This window comes from Tamandua tetradactyla, chromosome 3 (genome assembly GCF_023851605.1).
Source record: "Tamandua tetradactyla isolate mTamTet1 chromosome 3, mTamTet1.pri, whole genome shotgun sequence".
Classification (NCBI taxonomy): domain Eukaryota; kingdom Metazoa; phylum Chordata; class Mammalia; order Pilosa; family Myrmecophagidae; genus Tamandua; species Tamandua tetradactyla.
Window position 1 is genome coordinate 205,386,255 of NC_135329.1, and position 25,624 is coordinate 205,411,878.

At 37.5% G+C, this 25,624-nt stretch overlaps 1 protein-coding gene and 1 long non-coding RNA gene across 2 annotated transcripts in view; one reads left to right on the forward strand and one right to left on the reverse strand.

The window, feature by feature from the left end:
- LOC143678192 (uncharacterized) overlaps positions 1-18,228 on the forward strand; it is a 37,441-nt gene extending 19,213 nt beyond the window's left edge. Inside the window, exons 2-4 of the long non-coding RNA XR_013173102.1 lie at positions 17,042-17,136; positions 17,663-17,753; positions 18,081-18,228. This is a non-coding gene — a long non-coding RNA (uncharacterized LOC143678192). The remainder of the gene's footprint in view (positions 1-17,041; positions 17,137-17,662; positions 17,754-18,080) is intronic.
- The window catches only part of DNER (delta/notch like EGF repeat containing), a 389,785-nt gene that overhangs the window by 32,161 nt on the left and 332,000 nt on the right, over positions 1-25,624 (reverse strand). Inside the window, exon 10 of the mRNA XM_077155359.1 lies at positions 18,348-18,461. Coding sequence (XP_077011474.1) covers positions 18,348-18,461 — 114 coding nt within the window. The remainder of the gene's footprint in view (positions 1-18,347; positions 18,462-25,624) is intronic.

The window sequence follows — 25,624 nt, forward strand, 5'->3', positions numbered from 1 at the left end:
GAGAAAAGATTGGTAAAACAGATTTAAATAGTATCAGAGTTTCATAAAAAAATATTCAAGATGTCCAGGTTTCAATCCAAAATCACTCATCCCATGAAGAACCAAAAGAATATCAAAAGGAATGAAAACAATCAGTTCATGCTAACACGGAGATGGCAGAGATATTAGAGGAAACAGAATAATCCCTATGTGCATACCAGGCTGTCTGTAGGTCCTTGCCAGTTTTTCAGATGGCATTCTGAAAGACTGAACTAGGAAACTTGTCTCTGGCCATCCCTCCCAGCAAAGCAGCATAAGAAACAATATGTTAAAGTGCACTGGAGCAAAAGATTATCTGCTACAAGTCATGTAATAGGATATATGGGAACGGGAGAAAGTCTCTTTCATAGACAATAGAAGGGGCATTCAAATTCCTATAAATAGGACTTTCCTAGGGCCTTGAGCAGGCACAAAGCCAAGGACAAAACCCAGGCTCAACAAAAAAGAGGTAGGACCCCGCATTTCAAATTCACCTTGGGCAGATCTTCTTGATAAACTCTGAAGGAGAATACCAGCCAATGCAGAGTCAATTCTCAGACTGTGAAAGTTGTTTGATGCACTAGGTTACTTGTTTTTGTTAACTCCTGGCACTCAAGGGCATCTCTGTCATTTGATTAACTCTGTACAAACCTAAAGAACAGAGAGCCTGAGGACTAAAACCCAGAGTTAACATTTTTAAACATTAAAATGTATAATGTGCAACAGAAGATTACAAGACAAACAAACAGGAAATGATGGCCCATTTCAAGGAATAAGATAAAATACAGAAACCATCAATAAAGAAAATGAGACTTTGGACATACCAGACAAAGACATTTAAAAAATTGTCCTCATTATGCTCAAGGAGATAAAAGAAAACACAAGAAAGTAACTAAAGGATACCTGGAAAATAATGAACAATATGAAAATTTCAGTAAACAGGTGTTTTAAAAAGGAGCCAAATGGAAATACTGGAATTGAAGACCACAATAACTACAATTAAAAATTACCTAGAGGGTTACAACAGCAGATTGGATCTGGCAGAAGAAAGAATGAGTATTCAAAAACAAGACAATTGAAAGATTCAGGTTGAGAAGCAGAAAGAAAGAATAATTTTAAAAAGTGAACAGGACCTAAGAAACCTATGGGACACCATCAAATATAGCAATACATGCATTATGGGAGCTCCAGAAGGAGACAAAAGAGAAAAGGGACAGAAGGAATATTCAAAGAAATAATGGCAGAAACCTGCCCAATTTAACAAAAGACATGAAGATGCACATTCAAGAGACCAATGACCTCAAAACAGAATAATCTCAAAGATTATGTCCAGACACAGAGTAGCCAAACTGTCAAATGCCAAGGTCTAGGAAAGAGTTCTGAAAGCTGCATTATAAAAGCAATGTGTTATATACAAGTAAGTATCAATAAAATTAGGTCAAAAGTTCTCACCAAAAACCATTGAGGAAAGAAGGCAATGGAACAAAAGATTTAAAGTGCTGAAAGAAAACAATTGCTAACCAAGAATTTTATATTTGATGAGATAGTTTTTCAAAACTGAGAGAGAGATTAAGATGTTCCCAGACAAACAAAAGCAGAGGGTAATTGTCAGCATTAGATCTGCCCTACAAACAATGCTACAGGACGTTTTTCAGAGTCAAAGGAAAGGACACTATACATTGGATAGAAGCAGCATAAAGAAATACAGACTTCTAGTAAAGATAACCATATGGGTAATTACTAATGCCAGTAATATTATATCATATTCTATTTTTGGTATATATTACTCCGCTTTTTATTTCTTATAGGATCTAGAATGCAAATGCATAAAAATAAAAAATCTATGGTTTTAGACATATGATCTATAAAAATATTGTCTGTGACAAGTACAGAAAGAAAGTGAGGGGGAAGAGTGTATTTGTATGCTATTGTAGTTAATTAGTACCAAATCAAATGTGATTGTTGCAGATTTAGGATAACAAAGTTAAGCCACATGGTAAGCACACACACACATACTATATATATAAGCACGCACACACACACACTTCTATATATATATAGAAGACAATAAGAAGGGACTCAAAATGGTTAAAAAATTAATAAATATGCAAATATACATTGATAAAATTGGAGAACAAAACAAGGTATAAGAATTAAAAATGCCAAATAACAAAATGGCACAAAAAGTCCTGCATTTTGAAAAAGAAAAACAATGTTGGAAGACTCAAACTTCCTGATTTTAAAACTTATTTCAAAGCTGCAGCAATCAAAAGAACATAGTACTGTCACAAAGACAGATATATATGCCAGTGGAATCAAACTGAGAGTTCAGAAATAAACCCTCACATTCATGGAAAATCACACATATTTCAAGAGTGCTAAGTCTACTCAATGGGGAAAGAAAAGTGTCTTCAACAAATGGTGCCAGGAAAATTGGATATTCATATGCAAAAAAATGAAGGTGACCCTTCCTTCAAACCATATACAAACATTAACTCATAATGGATCAAAGACCTAAATATAAGAGCCAAAGCCATAAAACTTCTACCAGAAAACCCAGGACTTTGGGTTACGCAATGGTTTCTTAGATTTATACTAAAAGCATGAGCAACAAAAGAAAAAAAAAATAGATAAATGGACTTCATCAAAATAAAAAAAAAAAGTAAAACAAAGGAATCCATCATGAAAATAAAAAGGCAACTTACAGAGTGGGAGAAGATATTTGGAAATCACATATCCAATAAAAGTTTAATATCCAGAATATAAAAATAAATTCTACAACTCAACCAGCAAAATGATGAGCAACCCAATTTAAAATGGACAAAAGACTTAATTAGGCATTTCTCCAAAGAAGATATACAAATGGCCAAAAGGCACATGAAAAGATGCACACGATATCATTAGCCATTAGGGAAATGCAAATCAAAACCATAATAAGGCATCATTTCATACCCACTAGAATGGCTACTGTTAAAAATTACAAATAAGCATTGGAGAGGATGTAAAGAAATAGGGATACTTCCTCATTGTTGGTGGAATGTAAAATGGTACACCACTGTGGAAAATAGTTTGGCAGTTTTTTGGAAAGTTAAGCATAAAATTTCCATATCATCTGGAAATCCCACTTCAATATATATACCCAAAATAACTGAAAGCTGAGACTGTGAAAGATATTTATAAATCAATGTCCACAGTGGCATTATTCACAATTGCCAAAAGATGGAAGGAACCCAAGTGTTCGTCAACAGATGAATGGATAAACAAAACATTATCAATGAAATATTATTCAGTCCTTAAAAGAAATGAGTTTCTGATACATGTGACAATATGGATAAACCATGAAGATATTATGTTGAGTGAAACAGGACAGACAGAAATGGACAAATGCTGTATGATCTTACCGATATGGAATAATTAGAATAAGAAAATTCATAAACTCAGGAGCTAGAACATCAGTTACTGGGGGCTGGGATAGGAGTAGGGAGTGGGGAATCAAAGCTTATTTGGTACAGAGGCTCTCTTTGGGGTAATGGAAAAGCTTTGATCTTAGGTGGTGGTGATGGCAGCACAAGATTATGAATGAAATTAACACCACATAATTATATGTTTAAATGCAGCTAAAATGGGAAATTTGGGGTCATATATATGTATGTTACTAGTTTAAAATTTTTTTTAAATCAATAACATAGGACTGCACAACACAGCGAACCCTAAAGTAAACTTTGGATTATATTTTATATAATTATAATATTGTTTCATTAATTTCAACAAAGGTACCACGCCAAATGCAAATCGTTAATAAGGAAGACTGAGCAGGGTGGTGCATATGGGAACTCTATATTTTCTCTATGACTTTTCTGTAAATCTACCATTTCTCTAAAAAAAAATAAATTTAAAAAATATTTGAAGAAATTTTACCTAAATTTAGTGAAAAACATTAACATAAGAGACATAAAGCTCAAGAAAGCTAAGTATGTTAAAGACATAAAAAATAATAAAAAACAAAACCTAATCTAGACATATCATAACTCAATGTTTCTCATCCAGGAGAGATTTCTGAACCCCAGGGGACATTCGGCAATATCTGGAGTCTTTTCTGTTTGTCATACTGAGGAGTTGCCATCAGTATCTAGTGGGTGGAGGAATACTGCAAAACATTTTACAATGTACAAGACAGCCCACCATAACAAATATTTATCTAGCCTCAAATGTCAACAGTGTTGCGGTCAAGAAACACACTCATAGTTAAACTGCCAGAAGATATCGAAAGAAGAGAAAACAAATTCAGGCACAGATGGGTTTAGGACAAATTCTATCAAACACTTAAGAAAGAAATAATGCCAACCCTACACAAACTCTTTCGGGTAAGAACGGAGGAAGGAATACTCCCCAACTCATTTGTAATGCCAGTATTATCTTAACACAAAACCAAAGACAGTATGAGATAAGAAGACCATAGAAAATTCATTGAATATACATTCAAACACCCTTAACAAAAATTCTTGCAAATAGAATCCAGCAAAATGTGAAAAAGATGATCCAAGTTGGCCAAGTGGAGTGTATTCCAAGAATCCAAGGTTGGTATCATTAAAAACTCAATCAATGTAGCTTACCATGTAAAGGAATGGAAAAGAGAATAATGGAGAATAACCATATAATCATTTCAGTTACTGCAGGAAAAGCATTTGGCAATACTGTTTCATAGTAAAAACTCTCAGCAATCGAGGAACAAAAGTGAGCTTCCTCACCCTGATAAAGGGCATCTGCATAAACAAAAAACAAGAACAAAACAAAAACCACTGCAAACACAGGAACATAGCACTGAATGGTGAAAAACTGAACACTTTCTGCGAAGATCAGGAATTCTAATCATTTCTAATCAACATTGTTCTAATGGTCCTAGTCAAATGGAATAAGGCAAAAACAGAAGGAGGAGGGTAGGGAAAAGGAGGATATGGATGAAGACAAAGGGAGAGGAGAACGTGGACAAAGGGGGAGGGAGAGGTAAAGGAGGATGAGAATGAGAATGAGGAGAGGTGGCACAGAAATGATAATGTCATACAGACTGAAAAGGAAGAGATAAAACTGTCTTTATCCACAGATGACCTGATTATGTTTGTAAAAGTCCTAAACCCTGAGGAGTCTATGAAAATTTTAATACAACAAATAAGTGAATTTAGCAAGGACACAGGATGCAACTCAGCAAACAAAAATCGAGTGCAGCAACAAACAACTGCAATAGAAAATTTTAAAATACTATTTAAGGGTGGGCCACAGTGCTTAGCAGGCAGAGTTCTTGCCTGCCATGCCGGAGACACGGGTTCAATTCCTGATGCCTGCCATGCAAAATAATAATAATAATAATAATAATAATAATAATAATAATAATACTATTTAAAACTGCATCAAAACTCTGAAACTTCTGGATAGTTTTACTTAAACATGTGTACATCTGGAATACTGAAAGTACAAAACACTGCTGAAATAAATCAAAGAACACCTAAATAAATGGAGAGATATACCATGTCCATACATCAGAAGATACAATATTGCTAAATGGCAATTTTTCCTAAATTAAAATCATTAATTATTCAAAGTAATCCCAGTAAAAAAGATCCCAAAATTTTTAAACTGACAAGGTGACACCAAAGTCTATATAGAAATGCAAAGGACCTAGAAGAGTCAACACAATTTAGAAAAACAAAAAAACTAAGTTGGAGGCTTCATACCACTAAATTTCAAGACTTAAACAATCAGAGATCAAGACAGCATAGCATTAATGTACATATATGATAAATTATATTATAAATAGATAAAAGTTGACAAATATATATTAACAGAACAGAATAGAGAATTCAGAAATAGACCCACACATGTATAGCCAATTGTGATTTTACACATGTGCCAAGGGAATTCAGCAGGGAAAAGGAGTCTTTTCAAAAAGATGCTGAAGTAATTTTCACATGGGAAAAAATAAATTTCCATCACTAACTTATATTTTACACAAAGTTAACCAAAACAGATCCTAGAACTAAACATAAAAGCAAAAACTACTTCAAACAATTCTAGAAAAAAATACTGCAGAAAATTTTCATCATCTTAAATCAAAGATTTCTTAGAATATAAAAACTAAAATGAAGAAAAAATTGATAAATCAAATATCACCAAAATTAAAATTTCTACTCCTCAAAAAAAAACAACACCAATAAGAAAATGAATGGACAAACAACATGCATCTCTACCAAAGGACTCACATCCAAAATATATAAAGAACTCTTAAAAATCAACAATAAGGTGACAACCAGGTTTTTTCTGAAATAGGCAAAAGATTTTAAGACATTTTCACAAATGAAAACATATGAATGGCCAATAACCACACCAAAGAGCCTTGACCTTAAAGAAATGCAAATTAAAATCTTAGTGAGAGGACATCTAGGAAGATGATGAAATAGGACAAGCTAAGTTCACCCCTGCTCCAAAGAACAGCTAGAGAGTGTCAGAAAAACGACCCGGGCAGTGGTTCCATGGTGCAAGAGACCTAAGAGAGTCTGCTACCACATAGGGGGGTCCTAGATGAAAAAGCTGAGGAACTGAGATGCAGAGAACTGAAGAACATACAGTGAGTGCAAAGAATCTAATGTGCTCCTTTCCAAATGGAGGCCCGGAGTTTTCAGGAGTGCACAGACAGGGAGACAGAGGCTCAGAAGTAAGCCAAGCTGGTTTCCTTGAATGTGCCAAACCCACACATGCCACCCCAACCCTGTGACTCACATTCCCATGCACACCCTCGTCTCTCCCCCCAGCCAGGACCCATGCACCCACGCCCCACCCAACACTCCCACTCAGGCACTCTACTGAGCATCTGTGTCATACATCCCTCAACTCCCGCCCTGCGCACATGCACACCCTTTTCAAAATGCAGGACTTTTTGTGCTTGAAATTATTCAAGCCATTTTCTCTTAGCACAATGGAATGAAGCTGGAAATCAATAACCACCAAAGAGCCAGAACTTTCACAAATATATGGAGATTAAATAACACACTCATAAATATCCAGTGGGTCAAAGAAGAAATTGCTGGAGAAACTAGTAATTATCTGGAGATTAATGAAAATGAGAATACAACGTATCAGAACTTATGGGATGCAGTAATGGCAGTGCTGAGAGGGAAATTTATTGCCCTAAATGCCTATATTTAAAGAAGAAGGGGCAAAAATCAAGGACTTAACTGCTCACCTGGAGGAACTAGAGAAAGAACAGCAAACTAACCTCAATGCAAATAGAAAAAGAGAAATACCAAAGATTAAAGCTTAATTAAATGAATTGGACAACAAAATAATAGAATCAATAAAACCAAAAGTTGGATCTCAGAAAAATCAATAAAATCCATGGACCCCCAGCTAGGCTGACAAAGAAAAAATAAGGATGCAAATAAACAAAATTAGAAGTGAGAGGGGAGTTGTTACCACGGACCTTGAAAAAATTAGAAAAAAATAAAAAGTAGGAGGATACTATGAAGCAATACATGCTAAAAAATTACACAACTTAGATGAAATGGACAAATTTGTAGAAACACACAAACTACCTGCACTAACTCAAGAGGAAATAGAGTTTTTCAACAAACCAATCACAAGAGATTCAATCAGTCATTAAAAGTCTTCCTACAAAGAAAAGCTCAGGGCCAGATGGATTCATGGGGGAATTTCATCAAACAAAAAGAACTAACACCAATTCTGCGCAAACTTTTCCAAAAAATTAAGGAAAAAGTAACACTACCTAGGTCATTTTATGAAGCTAATATCACTCTAATACCAAAACCAGGTAAAGATGCTATATGAAAGGAAATCTACAGGCCAGTCTCCTTAGTGAATATAAATGCAAAATTCTCAACAAAATACTAGCAAATCGAATCCAACAACACAGTAAAAGAATTACACACCACAACCAAGTGGGGTTTATACCAGAAATGCAAGGGTGTTTCAACACAAGAACATCAATCAATATAACACAGCACATGAACAAATCAAAAGGAAAAATCACATGATCATTTTGATTAATGCTGAAAAAGCAATTGACAGAATTAAACAACCTTTTCTGATAAAAACACTTCAAAAGGTAGGATCAAAGGTAACTTCCTCAATATGATAAAGGGCATATACGAAAAACCCACAGCTAGCATCATACTCAATGGTCAGAAACTGTAAGTCTTCCTCCTAAAATTGGGAATGAGACAAGAATGCCCCGTCACCACTATTACTCAACATTGCACTAGAAGTTTTAGCTGAGCAACTAGGCATGAAAAAGAAATAAAGGGCATCCAAACTGGAAATGAAGAAGTAAAACTTTCGTTATTTGCAGATGACATACTGCAAAAATCCTGAGAAATCTATGATAACGATTCTTGAGCTAACAAATTCAGGAAGGTGGCAGGATATAAGGCTAACATGCAAAAATAAGTAATGTTTCTATACACAAGCAATGATCTAACTGAGGAGTCAATTAAGGAAAAAATGCATTCAAAATAGCAACTAAAATATCAATATCTAGAAATAAACTTAATTAGTGATGTAAAGGACATGTATACAGAAAACTACATAACATTGCTAAAAGAAATCGAAGATCTAAATAGGTGGAAATATATACCCTGCTCATGGATAGGAAGGTTAACTGTAGTTAAGATGTCAATTTTACCCAAATTGATCTATAGATTCAATAGTAATACCAATCAAAATTCCAATAGCCTACTCTGAAGTCTTGAAAAAATTGGTTAACAAATTCATTTGGAAGGGAAGAAGATCTTGAATAGCTAAAAATATCCTAAAAAAGAACAAAGTGGGAGGACTAACATTTCCTGATTTCAAAGCTTATTATAAAGCCACAGTAGTCAAAACAGCATGGTACCAGCACAAAGGTAGAAGTAATGACCAATGAATTGAATTGAGAGTGTGTAAACAGACCACCAAATCTATGGTCAACTGATTTTCAACAAGGTCCCCAAATCCACTGAAGTGGGAAAAAAATAATAAATGGCATGGTGGAACTGGATATCAATAGCCAAAAGAATGAAAGAGCACACTTATCTTCACTCTATACAAAAATTAACTCAAAAAAAAAACTTAAAGTGGATCAAAGACGTACATATAAGAACCAGTACCACAAAACTCCTAAAAGAAAACAGAGGGAAACATCTTCAAGACCTAGTAATAGGAGGTAGCTTGCTAAACTTTACACCTAAAGCACAAGCAACAAAAGAAAAAATAAATAAATGGGAACTCCTGAAAATCAAATGCTTTTGTGCCTCAGAAGACTTTATCAAAAAGATGAAGCAGCAGCCAACACAATGGGAGAAACCATTAGAAAATCACTTAGCAGATAAAGGTTTATATTCTGTGTACATAAAGAAAACATACAACTCAACAACAAAAGAACAAACCACTCCCTCCCAAAAAAAAGAACAAACAAACCCAAATATAGAACAGTTTAAAGACATGAATAGGCATTTTTCCAAAGAGCAAGTACTGATAGCTAAAAATTTCATGAAAAGATGCCCTTTTTCATTAGCTATAGGGGAAATGCAGGTCAAGACTACAATACAATGAGATGCCACCTCACACCTTAAGAATGGCTGCTATTACACAAACAGGAAACCACAAATGTTGGAGAGGATGTGGAGAAACTGGGACACTTATGCACTGCTTGTGGGAATATATAATGGTACAGCTGTTATGGAAGACAGTCTGGCAGCTCCTTAGAAAACTAAATATTGAGTTGTCCCATGACCTGGTAATACCACTACTTAGTATATACCCAGAAGAGCTGAAAGCAGTGACTCAAACAGACATCTACACACCCATGTCCGTAATAGCATTATTCATAATCACCAAAAGATGGAAACAATCCAAACTCCCTTCAACAGACAAGTTGATAAAAAAAATTTGGTATATACATATGATGGAATATTATGCAGCAGTAAGGCAAATTGATGTTCTGAAGCATGTGACAAGATGGATGAACCTTGAAGACATAATGCTGAGTGAAATAAGCCAGACACAAAAGGACATATATTATATGATTTCACTTTTATGACCTTGGTAAAGGTAAACTCAGAGGCTTTTAATTCAGAATATAGGGGACCTACAGATACACAGAAGCTAGAGATGGGTGAACAGTTAGCTGAGGTTGAACTTAAATGCAAGGGAATGGAGAGTAGTGAATGTAGTTCATTAGTTGGTCTATAAATAACATTGCGATATTGAAGGAGAAAGGGGTTGTATAGAGCCATGTATCACACCAGTTAACACTATAAATATAAATAAGCTTTTGCATGAATTATTTCAGAGTTATGAATCTTGTACAAAGAGTTTATATTATTGGGGTATAAGGGGAAATTGACTATTGTATGCTATGGGCTATGTTTTTAAGACGCCAACAGTACCACAGCAATGCCAGGAGTAAATAATGGGTGAGGAAATGACCAAGTGTTAAGGGGAAGTTTGCATTTTCTATTTGATGAGGGTTTTTTTAAATCTTTCTATTTTTTTATTTTTTAATTGACAAACCAAAACAACATACAAACATGAACATTCTTAACATACAAACATTCTATACATGGTGTACAATCAATGGCTCATAATATCATCACATAGTAGTATATTCATCACCATGATCATTTTTTAGAACACTTGCATCACTCCAGAAAAAGAAATAAAAAGAAAAAAGAAAAAACTCATGTATACCATACTCCTTACCCCTTCCCCTCATTGACCACTAGTTTCCTATCTACACAATATATTTTAACGTTTGTTCCCCTTATTTTTTTCTACACCTTACCACTCCCTTTCATTGATCACTAGTATTTCAATCTACTCAGTGTGATTTAACATTTGTTCCCCTTATTATTTATTTATTTTAATCCATACTTTTTACTCATCTGTCCATACTGTAGATAAAAGAAGCGTCAGATACAAAGTTTTCACAATCACATGGTCACATTGTGAAAGTTATATCATTATACATTCATATTCAAGAAACATGGCTACTGAAAGACAGCGCTACAGTTTCAGGTACTTTCCTCTAGCCTCTCTAATACACTTTAAACTAAAAAGTATAGTACATAAGAATAACCTCCAGGGTAACTTCTCTACCCTGTTTGAAATCTCTCAGCCACTGATACTTTGTCTTATTTCTCTCCTCCCCCTTTCAGTCAAGAAGGTTTTCTCAATCCCTTGATGTTGAATCCCAGCTCATTTTTAGGATTTCTGTCCCACGTTGCCAGGGAATTTTACACCCCTGGGAGTCATGTCCCACATAGAGAGGGGGAAAGCAATGAGTTTGCTAGCCGTGTTGATTAAGAAAGAGACAGGCCACATCTGAGCAACAAAAGAAGCTCTCTGGGGGGTGACTCTTAGGCCTAATTTTAAGTAGGCCTAGCCTATTCTTTGTGGGGATAAGTTTCATATGAACAAAACCCCAAGATTGAGGGCTCAGCCTATTGATTTTGTTGTCCCCGCTGCTTGCGAAAATATCAAGAATTCTCCAAACGGGGAAGTTGAATTTTCCCCCTTTCTGGTGAGGGTTTTTTTTTTTAATGTTATTTTTCTCTTGGGAGTAATGAAAATTGTCTGAAATTGAGAATGTTGATGGACTGTTGACTTTGGACATTATACATGCTGCCCTGTGGATGGAGGATATACTGAGAAGCAGAATGGCGAATTGTGGTGTATACATATGACAATATTGTGCTGCTACAGAAAGAAACGAAGTCATGAGGCATGCAGTATTATAAATGGACGTGTGGGACCACATTATGTGATACAAAATAAGCCAAAAATAAAAGTGCAAATATTGTATGGTCTCATTTAGAAAACACATAAGAAAACTGGGGCCTAGATGGTAAGCTCTTGTAGCCGTCACGGTTGGTCCAGGGCAGTAATTGCTACTTCTAGAATTTGAGAGGCTGTGCTATATATGTATAATCTGGAACTTCCCTGGAACTTCGGGTACCTTTGTGGCACCTAAGACTAAGAATAGGAGTTCTACAGGTCTGAAGATCCGCTTGTCACATTTAACAACTGTTAGAAATTGAGAAAGAGATCAGGTTTCAATTAGATATAGGAATGAAGCCAATCAGGTTGGGACTTGGTAAATCAGAACACAGGGGTAAGGAAGACATTGTCTGTACTTTAGAACTTCACTTACTCTATGAGACCAAAGGAAGAGAGGTTTATTTTGTCCAGAACCTAAATTTTCTGCAGCACATAATCTAACTCAACGTGTCTGGGTAGATCATTTAAACACTCCAAACACAGAGAGCCCAGAATGGGAATGAGGGCTTGTAATTCTGTATAGCTTAATGCAAGGCCCGGATACATCCCCGAGTATGTTAAGCAGATAATTGTAAAGGATTGGTAAATTCAGTTGAGGGATGGGATAAAAAATATGGAACTATTATACTTTAAGCCAGGGAAACCCCTAATACTGTAGTAAGCATTAGGGACTCCCAAGTCAATAGGCCAATCCCTTGATCTTGAGGATTACTCTTGTGAAGCTTACTTATATAGCAGAGAAGTTTAGCCTACCTACACTTATGCCTAAGAGTTACTTCCAGAGGCCCTCTTTCGTTGCTCAGATGTGGCCTTTCTCTCTCTCTAAGCCCAACTCTGCAAGTGAAAACACTGTCCTCCCTGCTAGATAGGTCATGACACCTAGGGGTGAAAGTCTCCCTGGCAATAAGGGGCATGACTCCCAGGAATAAGCCTGGCCCTGGCATTATGGGATCAACAATGCCTTCTGACCAAAAGGGGGAAAAGAATTATATCAAATAAGGAATCAGCAGCTGAGAGAGTTTAAATAGATTGAGAAGCTACTCTAGAGGCTGCTCTTAAGCAAGTTTCAGCTAGACGTTGTTACTTATAATGGTTTCCTAAAGCCCACCAAAACCATTCCTGCCAACCCTAAAGAACACCTAGGGCCTTTGAGATTCTACAAAAGTTCCACGTACTATGATCACTTTCCAGAAACCTACAACTTCCAGATGGGTTCCTAGGCCAGATAAGTGCTGAAACCCAGAGTGGCCAGCCTCTCCAGAACATCAACTAGTCCCATCCCCCTATCCCATATTATTAATAGCCCTATCCAACATAAAGAGTTAGAATGGGCATAGCCCAATACCCTAAAGATTGAGAGAGAGATCAAAGGAGAAGATGGAGATATAATACAGAACATGGGATTTAGCAAATAAGTATGACTGCTGAATTGTTATACTGATATTTCTTTTAGTCTCCAGAGTCTTGGAGCAGCTAGAAGTAAAAACCCAATTGTGGAATTGTAACCCATACCAGACTCTGAAATCTGTTCTACAACTAACTGTTGCGGGGTGCTTTGAAATTTATTATTTTTCTGTATATATGTTATTTTTCACAATAAAAATCAGAAGAAAGATCTCATTCATGACATTTGTCCATGAAAATGAAATGGAAACTGTAGAGTACTCTATTGCAAATGGAAAGATGGATAATTGAAAAGCAGTTGAGTTAAAAGATGTTATAACATTAGTTTACCTTTAAAAATGCACGTAGACTTTGTGCTCTGGTGAAAAATGAGTGGGTTACTGACACCTCTGTTGTTTAAATGACGGTGTCAACATCCCTAGAAGAACCCTTGGCTTCCTTGCTGAAGTGCAGAATCTCTTGTTTAGTCTATGGTTTCAAATAGGAAATATAGCAGGTTCTGGATAATTAATGTTACATTAGAGTATTCTTTCTCTCAATCACTGAGCCAAATAATGTTAGAGTCCCAGAATTGCAAAGGCTTAAAGACAAGTATAGACAGAAAGTAAGTCAACAACTGAAAGACAAATCAGACCCAGGCCAGTCAGAGAAGCTTACAAAAAGAGCTGCATGGAAGGGATATGGGACATGGAGAGAGGGAGGCTCTCTCTGGGTTCAGATGACTGCAGATCATGTATTTTCAACCAGAAACCTAAATTCATCAAAAAAAGCCCAGAATTTCTCAATATGACATACTGGAGTTAATCTGCTGACCTAAGAGTGAAATATCTTGATGTAATAGAAAAAGTTTGTCCTGAAAGATAACTAGGGAATTAGACTGAGTATCTTGTTATATAACAATGACTTGCCAAATTCACTTTAGTCAGTCAATTAGGGAGTTTTTGAGCACTTAATATTTGACCAAGTATAAGTTTTGATAAAGCTGAGGATTAATGAGAGTATTTGGTCTCAAGATAGCAACTTACAGAGTAGGAGCTACCTTTATCCCTTGCATGGGGGAAGTAATATTTTGTCAGACTCTCCCATGGAATGCTAGTTCTCAGGATACAACAGGTTCTTTTTTAATGAACAAAAAAGATCTAATTATCAAAAATATTTGGGAAACAAAATAATATTCTTTAAAGTAAGACCTCTCAGAGTCTTCAAGAAGCAGACCTCTTTTATGAATCTCCATGTGGCATGTACTGTGCCCCAAATTCATTTGGTCACACATTCCTTTTTCATGGAGCATCTCATGAGACCAGCAGTCTGTAAAACACAATAGCACAACTCTCCAAACGACTTTAGGAATTATTCTCTGGTCCTCTGCAGTCTGAAAAGTTACCAGCAATAAATGAAAATAGGATGTTTGTTCTTTTCAAAGACCAGTTAGACTGATGTTTGAGTCCACTCCAGTGAAAGAGTCATACTGCTGCCTGTGATCAGTGGGATGAGGAGAAGGAAGAAAATGCATGGGAGTGGATTTAACTTACCAGAAAGCAGGGAAGGCTACAGGAGAAGGAGGCAGAGGGGACTGTGAGGCACATACAGAGGGAAAGAACATTACAAGGAGAGTCTGACATGGCCAGTTGAGGAATCAGTGGCAGAAATGTCCAGGATGTGTCTGGAGAGGCTAGATGGGGTCAAACCACATGGGTCTTGATGTCCAATTAAGGGATTTGATCTTTTGATTAAGGGCAGTGAAATGCCAATAGGGGATTTTAAGTAAGGAATGAAAAGATTACATTTCATTCTATAAGTGCTCTGCAGTGTAGAGACTAGATTAGGGACGGAGGAATAGATGCGAGAAATCAGAAAGCAACTGCACTAGGACAGGCAGGAGATGAAGGCAGCCAGGTGCTGGTGAAAAGAACTGAGAACATCTTAAGAGTTTTAGGAGACTCTGAAGGTTGAATGCAAGTAAGAATGAAGAAGAAGAAGGTATCAAAATGATTCCCTGGGTTCTGACAAAAACAACTTGGAGTGATAGCAATGCCCTTTAATGAGCTAGTAAATATTAAAAGAAGAAAAGGAGAGGAAACCATGAGTTTGACTTGTATGGTAGTTAGATTCAGTTGTCAACTTGGCCAGGTGAAGGTACCTAGTTCTATTGCTGTGGACATGAGCCAATGGTACGTGAACCTCATCTGTTTCTGATTACATTTGCAGTGGGCTAGGAGGCATGCCTGCTGCAATGAATGATGTTTGACTTAATTGGCTGGTACTTAAATGAGAGAGCACAACGTAGCACAGCCCAAGTAGCATACCTCATCTCAGCACTCACAGCTCAGCCCAGGCCTGTGGAGATGCAGAAAGAAATCACCACGGGGAAAGGTGTTAGAACCCAGAGGCCTGGAGAGAAGGTCAGCAGAAACCATCCTGTGCCTTCCCACGTAAGAAAGAACCTCAGTTGAAAGTTAGCTGCCCTTCCTCTGAAGAACTAATAAAATAAATCCCCTTTTATTAAAAGCCAATCCATCTCTGGTGTGTTGCTTTCTGGCAGCTAGCAAACTAGAACAACGTGTCCTTGGGACATCTAAGGGAGGATGCTGAATAGGCAGTAGAAGATCTGGTAAATGTTCTGGAGAGAAGATAACATTTCCTCTTCCCATAAGATACAAAATAAATTTGAAGGGGATTAGAGATTTAAAGATATTAAATTAAACCATACATTCTTGCAAAAATACTGGAAAATAGTTACACAATCTTGAAATATAGGATCACTTTCTACCATGAAACCATGGGGAAAGACCCAAAAGTAAAGATCAATATTTAAATATAAAAAATTAAAATGTGGTACATGGAAAACACAACACTTTCTGCATATTTAAAAGGAAAATGACCATGGGAAAATATTGTAACCTGTGGTAGACAAAAATGCAATATACTTATTATAAAGGATAACAAGAATAAGGATTGACAGAAATGATCTGCTAGAAAAGCAGACAAAGATATGAATATGCAGTTCATAAAAGAACACAAATGACCATAAATAAAGATACTTTTAAGATATACAATCTCATTAGCAATCAAAGACCTTCAGATGAAAACAACACTAACATGGCATTTTTGGCTATCAGAATGAAAATTCTCAGTATGTGATAAAACAAGGAAATAGGTGCTCCCCTGCACTCCTGGTAGGAGAGAATATTGGTACGGTTTCCCTTCTTGGAGACAGATACAAAAGCATGTATGTACTCTCAGATCCTGGGGTCTTGTTTCTGGGAAATTATGCCAAGGGAAAATCAGATAAATACAAAAAGATGCATAAAAGGATACTCATTACAATGTTGTTCATAATGAGAAAAAGTTCTCAACTTCCCCAAAATTGAATTGAGAATGTAAAGAAATCATGATATTTCATATAATATACATGGCAGCCAGTAAGAATAACAAAGAAGTATACATTCTGATTTGGAAAGACAATTATGATATACAAGTATTTTTAAGTGAAACATAGGTTATAAAACAGTGCGTGAACAGCATAATTCCTTTCTGTTCAAATACACATGCCCATATAAAGATTACGTACATGCAGACCTGCCTGAAAACCTGTGGAAGTATTTATTGGAATGTTAACAGTTATCTCTGAGTAGTGAAGTTTTAAGTGGTGTTTTTTTTTTCCCTATTGCCATGTATTTTCTGATTTTTCTTCCATGCTTATTGATACTTGTAGAATAAAAAACATCTGGCTAAAGCACAATGAGATGCTTCCCCCTAATTGTGTAGTATAAGTATAAATGTCTGCATGTTTCAGCAAAACAGAAGCTTCTGTGAATCATTTTCTGGAGTGAGCCCACTTCTAAGACCCAGGGAAATCCAAAAGGCAGGATGTGACACAGATAAATAAAGGTAAGATAGGAAGAAACCTGTGAGAAGAAGGAAGATGACTTTCCTACATTGTGACTGTCAGTATGGTCCCCGGGAGGACAAATGGGGTTCCCCAGGGACGGATGTGAAAATCCCCTCCCTGGGTGATTCTCCAGGGACATTTGAACAGCCGAGCAGGCCACTGTGGCTGGGCAGGGAAAAGGTGAGCACAGCAACAGGCCTTCCACCAAACGACAGCACTAGCTTTCTTGAGGATTAAGTACCACCTTCTCCTAGGGTCACCTTACATAGAGCAGCCACTTCCAGCTTGCAAACCAGAATGACCCTTATGCTTTGGTTGGTTGAGCAAAGCTCTGAAAGCACAGACCTTGCCCTAAGCTCTAAATTTCAGGACTCCTGGGTTCTGTTGAAAAAATAAGGGAATATTTTCTACCCCAGTGGTTCACAGAGCCTTCTGAGAATTTACTGAAAGCCTGAAGGCCTCCTCTCAACATACATACATACATTTATACTATAGCTCATATCTATAACTCATATCTATTTTCAGGGATTCATGAACTCCATGAAGCATATGATGGGGTGACTTAGAAGCAGGACCGCAGGTTATGCTTGCCTAGACTGGGTCCTCTTGTCCACAGGTGAGTCGTCCCACCCCATGTTGTGGCTGGCCACCATGACTGCCCTAGCCACAGAGCAGGTTGTTGTTCTCTTGTACCCACCCCTTTCCCTCCCACATGCTGGGCAACATGGTTCTGGGAAGTTCTCTCACCCCATCCGCTTGCCACCTGCACCTTCACTAACAATAATTCCTGCACCTGGAGTATCTCCCCCTTACCTCCCATCACCACCAATTCCCTTCATTTTTCAAACTCCCATCACTTTCATGTATTTCAATAAAATAAATGTGGTAACTGGATGTAGTTTCTATAGAAAACACATAACACAAACTTTTTCATTTGTCACAGCCATTTCTCATATTTCAAAGCTCCAGCTCCAGAGATGTGGGAGTTGGCAAGTCGAAGTACCAAATGCTGATTGCAGAAAAGCCTAACTTAACGACAACACAGCCAATTGTTTTAAAATAGATCTTCACCCAAGCAATGTCTGGTTACATTCGGCAATGAAATTTAAATTTCATGATAATTTATGCACGGAGGTTCCCGTCTTTTTTAACACCTGCAATCTCAGGGACTTTGCAGTAAATGTGAAAACTCAGTTCAGAGATGACTTGCCTGCAAAGCCGGGTGCACAGCTGCATGTTCCATTGAGGCCTTCGCTGTCACAGGTGCCTCCATTTAGGCAGCTGATATTGGCACAGGGATCCTTGAACAATTCACAGTGTATGCCTGCGGAGAGACAAATGCAAAAGGTGGGAATCATGAAGTAATCTCCAGCTCCTTGGGCCTTTGCAAGGGGAGCCTCTAAGCAGCCTCGGACAGTGTGAGGCAGATTCCTGGCAATGTGGGTGTGATGGGAGGGGGATCTGTTTGTGCTGCACATGCCCACTCTTGACTTTAGATTGTTGTATAGACCCATGTTATAAGAACATAAATTCAATCCCTGCTTACAGAGATGACCAAAATCTTTTATCTGTACTCTCCCTTACCACGTATCCTAAAGCTTGGGGAAAAGAAAGTCAACAGCCTGAAAGATAAAAATGATCAGTGACAAATGCTTTCCACATCTCCAAAAGAAACAGAAAGTAGCCAGAAAGACTTAATGAAATAGCAATATCATCGATAAGCGATGTCCTAAAGGTGAATATTTGGAGCCAGATATCTAAATGAGCCCCAGTTCTACTTTGGAGAGCTGCAGGAAAGGCAAGAGCCACTTGAGAGTGAAGCTTCATCTTCAAATACCAACTCAGTTCAGCATATGATAAAGCGAACACGTTCGGTGCACAGGCTATGCCCAGGCCCTCTGCTCTGTACTTTATGTTTAAATTAACCCTCTTGATAGCACTATTAGACCAATACCCTTATTCTCCCATTTTACAGATGAAGAACTGTAGGTAAAGAATCCAAGTCCCCAAAGCTGGGAAGAGAGGAGCTGGGACTGGAACCCACCGACACTCTAAGGTCTGGGCTTACCAAGTAGAGAGCCGAGAGTGAGCTCAGACTGGCCACGCCAAATGCAAAATTCTCTGGAGCTCAACACCCACTTAACAACAACAAAAGACCTTAAAAATTGTTAGCGTAAAAAACAGTAAGTTTCCCATCTGTATAAAAAATATAAATAAAAACAAAGTACACATGTGCAAGCATATATGTAAATGCATGGAAAATCCACGCAGTTATTCCCATTAAAGTGACATCTGAAGGAGAAGGGATTACTTTGACTTTTGTATTTATATATTTCTATATTGTTCAAAGTTTTTTTATGAGTATATATTATTTTATAATTTATATTAAAAACTTTGAAAATCCAGTGCTGTTTGAAAAGTAGGATTCCTGCCGCGACTATGCCGGGCGCCAAGCTGGTGGAGGGCTCTCCTCTCTGCTGCCCCCGCCCCTTGGAGAGGAGGAAAAATTGCATTCTATTCTGGATAAGAGCATCTGTACTGACATGTCCACGCTTCTCAACGGCCTCAAGAAAAATAAGTGTAAAGCAATTAGTAACTGAATGGGATTTACTTAATTTGCTCTTCGCTTCGTTACTTAGTGCATATTGTACAGGGCATTGCTACACCCAGTGACTCCTGATCTACTCACTAAGATTATTCTTGCTGGGATTTACTTTCTTTTTCAATGCCTGGAGAAGTAGGGATAAAGGAGGAGGGAAAACATGGGAGAAAACCGAAACATATTCTGTATTCATTTGAGCCAGGGAAGGTGTTTTAGAATGGGTGGTTTCTAATTCCTTTTTCTCCTTTGCCCCTCCTATCCAACCCATTAACGAAATCCACTGGCAAAACCGGAAGCGGCTCTCAGAGCTGAGGTCCTTTTCTTCCTGCCGCCAGCACACCAAGCCCACTGCCTCAGGACCGCTGGGGTCCGGGTCTTGGCTGACCTCCCTGCCGCCAGTGACTTGAATGAGCCTTCTCGACTTTCATCCTCCGGAAAATAACCAGGATGCATCGTAATGTAAAAGTCTGGATTAATACAGCAATTAGCATAAAACTGGTCATTCTTCTCCACTTGGCCATTTAAGGCCTCTCTTTTTCCAGAAATCCCTATTCCTCTCTTCTACTGATTTCCAAGTAGGAGGGGCTCAAATGAACGAACAAAATGCAGAAGAAACTTATCAGCAAAGCAAGGATTTACATATTTACAAGGTCCCACGGGGCTGATCAGTGGGAACCAGGCAACAAAAAAGGCTTTCCATAGTAACAGGAAACACAGCCAGGACCAAGGTTCAGAGATATCTGAAAAGCTAACAATTTTTTAGAAGAACCTAAAAGAAAAACCACCAAAAATGATCTTTACTGAGCTTACAGTAATACATTAGCCAATCTAGGCTGGATAATAATACTAATACATTAGCTCAAAAATAACCTTTTTTTCAAATAAGGCTGTAAAGCAAATTCCAGCCTAAATAATTAAGCCCTTCAACCCCAAAGTTATCAGTAAGATACATTTGATGAAAATGCCCAGGATAATAAGCAATTTCGATAGTGTTGGGTGTTTTTTTGTTTTGTTTTGTTTTGTTTTTTTTGGCAATGGCTGTATCTTCTGTCATTTCTCTTTTGTAGACGATAAGTCATTCGGTCACTTGAGCACCCACTGAGAGTTTTCTGGCAGCTCAGAGATGGGACAAGAGCTAATCTTCACAGAAACATGATTACTATGACATAAGGGGGTCTTAAAAGTCCCGTGAGCACTTTGATTACTCAAATTTCTTTACTCTAAATCTTGCTAATCCCTACAAAACAATACTTGTCATATTGCTCAGCTTGTCAATTAGTGCTAAAGGACCATGTGTTAGAAATGCACAGTACAGGCTATGTCACATACTGCCAAATAGCCAAGTTTGCTTCCACTCAAACCCTTTTCAGGTCCCTGGACTCCACTTTCCCTGCACCCCACCCCCTACCTTTCTCTCGGGGACACTGGCACAGCACTGAGCCCTCTAACAGGGACCCTGACCTTCCCCTTCTCTCTCAACCCGCTGTTCACCTGGCACAAGGTAACTCATCTGTCAAGTCCCACCACCAACGTCCTTCCTCTGAAAACAGCCCGACTCTCCCAAGACAGAACTCAATTCTTCAGACATTGTGCTCAAGGTTTATTATGCTAAATTATAACGAATCTGTTCCCTCTGATTCCCCCATGAACCTCTGAGGTCCTTTGGAGCAGAGGCCCTATCTTTTTTTGTTTGTTTGTAAGTTGCGTGGCAGGGTCACATTTCATTATTTTTCCATGTAAGTATCCCGTTATTGCATTTCAACTATTTGTTGAATTTTTGTTTGCGTGTTTGTTTGTTTGTTGGGAAGTGCTTGGACCAGGAATTGAACCCAGGTCTCCGCATGGCAGGAGAGAACTCTACTACTGAACCACACTTGTACCTCCGGAGGCCTTATCTGAATGCATGGAAGAATGATGGAGTAAAACCAGGGTCCTACCCTTTCAACAGTGGCACAGCCAGTGTACTTTGGCTGGCAAACAGGTGGGGCTGCCAGAGGAGTAAGGAGCCATTCCAAATCTGCCTCAAAAACACACTATTTTGTCAGGGAAAACCAGGTCCACGCTTCCAACTCAATCCCTGGAATGACGCATGCATCACCCATTGGCAAGGCACGCAGCATGCACTATTATGAAACCTCTGTTTAGTCTCAAACAAAAATAAACTATAATTCGGTCAAAACTAATAAAAATTCATACTTTTCATAATAAGGGATAGGTGATATTCCTTAAAAGATTTCCATTCCAATAGGATTCTTCACAGGAGACCATTTTAAAATTAAAATGAATAAAAATTCAAAGAGTGGTGAGTCAATTATAAATCTTTGTTGTCATGACAATTTAGTCACAATTAAAAAGTTGAAAACTGAAAAGCATTATTTTCCATCCAAGAAAAATAAGCCCAGGTAAAGAAAGTTAACTTGAAATGGTCTTTGTACTTAATGTTCACGTTGAGACATCATCTTACTTTATTTAAACTCACCCTCTCCACGAAAACTTTTCCAGCATTTCCGCCCTCACAGAGCGCAACCTTTTCTAAGCCCTAACAGAAATTACAGTTAATAACTCAGCCTTTGCCTGGGCGTTCCATGTATGTCAGTCTTCGTTTTCTCTTCTAGTTAAATAAGAGCCTGGAGAAAGGAGGAGCCCTGACTTAACTGCATTTGTATACATCCCAGCACTTGAGAAATGCTAGGTTCACAGAACACCCAGTAATTCTTGTTCAGTGTTTTAAGCAGCACCTAGTAAAGGAAATAATCCCAGTCCAGCAAGAAAGAATTCTCAGCTTTTCGATTATAAATTCCTGTATCTTTTAAAAAGAAACTATTTTTACCTATAACACAGTGATCTCATTTCTGAAACCCTATCCCAAAGACATAATCTACTGAGTAGGAAAATTACATGAATAAAGTTGTTCATTCCCAAATTATTTAAAATAGCCCACATCAAATGCAACAACAAGGGAATGGGTAAACATTCCCTCATGAGAGCATTACAGAGCAATTTAAAATAGAACTAATAAAACTTCACAGCAATATATAAATTGTAAATAATGAAAAATATGTACAATTATAGGCACATGCAATTATAACTATAAATACATGATATTAAATATATGGAAAATTAATATTGCTCTTGTATTCCGTTGTAAAACTATGAGCCATTTTTAAATTTCTCTCTTTTCCAAATTTTTATTATTGTTGCTATGTCACTTTCATAATTTAAAAACTGAAGTGTTTTCTTTCTAACTTCTGTCAAAAATTCCAAATCTATTCTGTGGATCACTAAATTTTATTCCGCTGGAAAAAAATCAGCACAATCTGGGAATGTACCTTGAATTTTTTACAGTATGAGGTTATACACACTAACCAAAAATCTTAAAAGTCTCATCATGAACTAGCTTTGAACAGTTTCAAAGGAAACACCAGCATTTCCCTAGGCCTGGAGAGTGGCTACTCTGAGTCCCTCACGCATCTTGTTCTCTAACAATTTCATGGTCCACAGTAGAAACTTAAATACCGGTAAATGTTCAAGATGGTTCCTTTATTTAATTAGAGTGTATTAATCAGTAGTTTTAACTCAATTAAAGATAGCCATTGAGTGCTTGCCTTGTACAAACCACCATATTAAGCGCAACCGAAACATTTTTTTAAACACCTATATGGTCACTGTCTTTCAGGAAATTATGATTCAGTATAAGGGAGGGGAAAGTGTCATCTAAAGCCAGAGAGAACTGAATATAAAGCTGAACACAACTGTCACAGAAAACATAATGAAAATATTGCCAGAGTTCAGAGAGAGAGAACTGAAGGGGAACCAACTTTTTGGACAGCAGGTTCTATAGTACTGATGGGAGCAAAGGGGGGAGAGGAAGAGGCCAAGAGTGGAACACTAGGGACCAACATTATCCATAGAGCCTACAGGATCGAGAGATCCAGTAGGGGAGGGAGAGAGGGTCAAGGAAGGAAAGGATGGGGATCCAGAAGCCAAAGCAGGGTTAATTCCAAGAAGGACCCAGTGATCCATGGGGCAAAGGGGCAGGAGAGCTGCATCAAAAGTAGAAGGGGAAGCTAAAGAGAGGGAGAAAGCTCAAAGGTGATGGTGGAGTTATATGGAGAAGGTCAGGTTTAACAAATGAGTATGAATGCTGAATCATTATACTAATATCTCTTTTAGCCTCCAGTACCATACAGCAGCTAGAAATAAAAACCTAAAATTGTGGAATTGTAACCCATACCAAACTCTGAAATCTGTTCTACAACTAATTGTTATGATGTGCTTTGAAATTTATTGCCTTTATGTATATATGTTATTTAAAGAGAAGGAGGAGTATGGCAAAGAAGATAGGATTTAACAAATGAATGTGACCGCTGAATCATTATAATCATATTTCTGTTAGTCTCCAGTGTCTTGGAGCAGCTAGGATCAAAAATGAAAAACCGTGGAACTGTAATCCATACCGAACTTTCAAATTGGTTCTGTAATTACCTGTTAAAATGTACTTGGAAATGTATTGCTTTTTTTGTCTAATGAAATAGTTCACAATTAAGAAAAAACATTTAAAACACACACACAAAAAAAAGTAGAAGGGGAAGGGTGTATGAATTTCTCTGAAAAATATTCCATTAAGTCATCACAGACTTTCCTGAAATCCATTTTAGTGGGATGGTACAGAAAAAAAGCCAAAATGAAGAGAGTGTAGAGAAGAATTAAATTAAGATAATAGAGTGCTAATTCTCAAGAAGCTTGACTGAAAAATGAAGAAGGAAAAAAGGGAAGTCAAAGAGGATGAAAAGTCAATGATGGAGACTTTTTAAATTTGTATGAAATTGATTTAGAAGTGTGAGAATGAGGTCAGAATATTTATTTATTTATTTATTTCCATTTAGCTGTCCAATTTTCCTAGCACCTTTACTTAAAAAGATTCCTCTTTGGGATTCATACATTATTATATAGACAATGGTTTCTGAGCCAGTATGCAGATTTAATCACCTATCCAGTCTTGTGCCCACAACAAAATAAATAATTGTAGCATAATAATGGGTTTGAACACCTGGCAGAAGTTCCCCCCCATTTCTCTTTATTTTCAAAATATCCTCGGCTATAATTGCCTAAATTCCTATCATACTCACTCTTTTCATGGGTTATATTCACTTATTTAAGTTTAATTTGTAAATCATCACTTAAAATGATATACGTAAAGGAAGATGCTAAAGACCCAAGTTCTAACTGAAAAGTGAGTAGGTAAGTACTAGTTAGAAATTGGGGCCCAACAACCCAATAATTTCCTAGAGAGAAGAATCCTTCCAGAAAGGAAGAGAATATCCATCCCCCAAGGAGAAAAACACACCACATCTTGTGACCTCTCATTCCCTTTACTCACTCTTCCTCTAGATTGGAGATCTTGGGAGAAACAACTCAACCAGCCTAATTTAGCCCCTTCTACCTCTCTTTTAATTTTTTCCCCCCATCCCTTCCTCTCCCCTCCCTACCATCCTTAATGTAGATGTTCCATCATGGATTGCTATTTTTCTAGGGGTTACCTTCCCATTTTTAGCAGTCTTGTTTAATCCTCGATGTAAATTTCTCTGAAGATTAATCAACACTTCACCTGCCATTGCAATGAGATCTCTAATACCCACGTGTACACCATCCTACTCTTCCCATCCCCACCTGATTCCCTCCAGCTCATGGGTCTGCTTAAAATCATATGAAACTTTAGTTAGGCTCTTTTACTTTATCCTTAAGAACAGATGTGCTAGACAGACCAGGTGAGACTCAATGAGTCATGCTTTCTGTAATTCCCTCCCCTTGAGTGTGAGCTACTAACCAGTGGAATATGGCAAAGGTGAAGGGATTCTGCAGATGCAACAACGGTCCCTAATGCA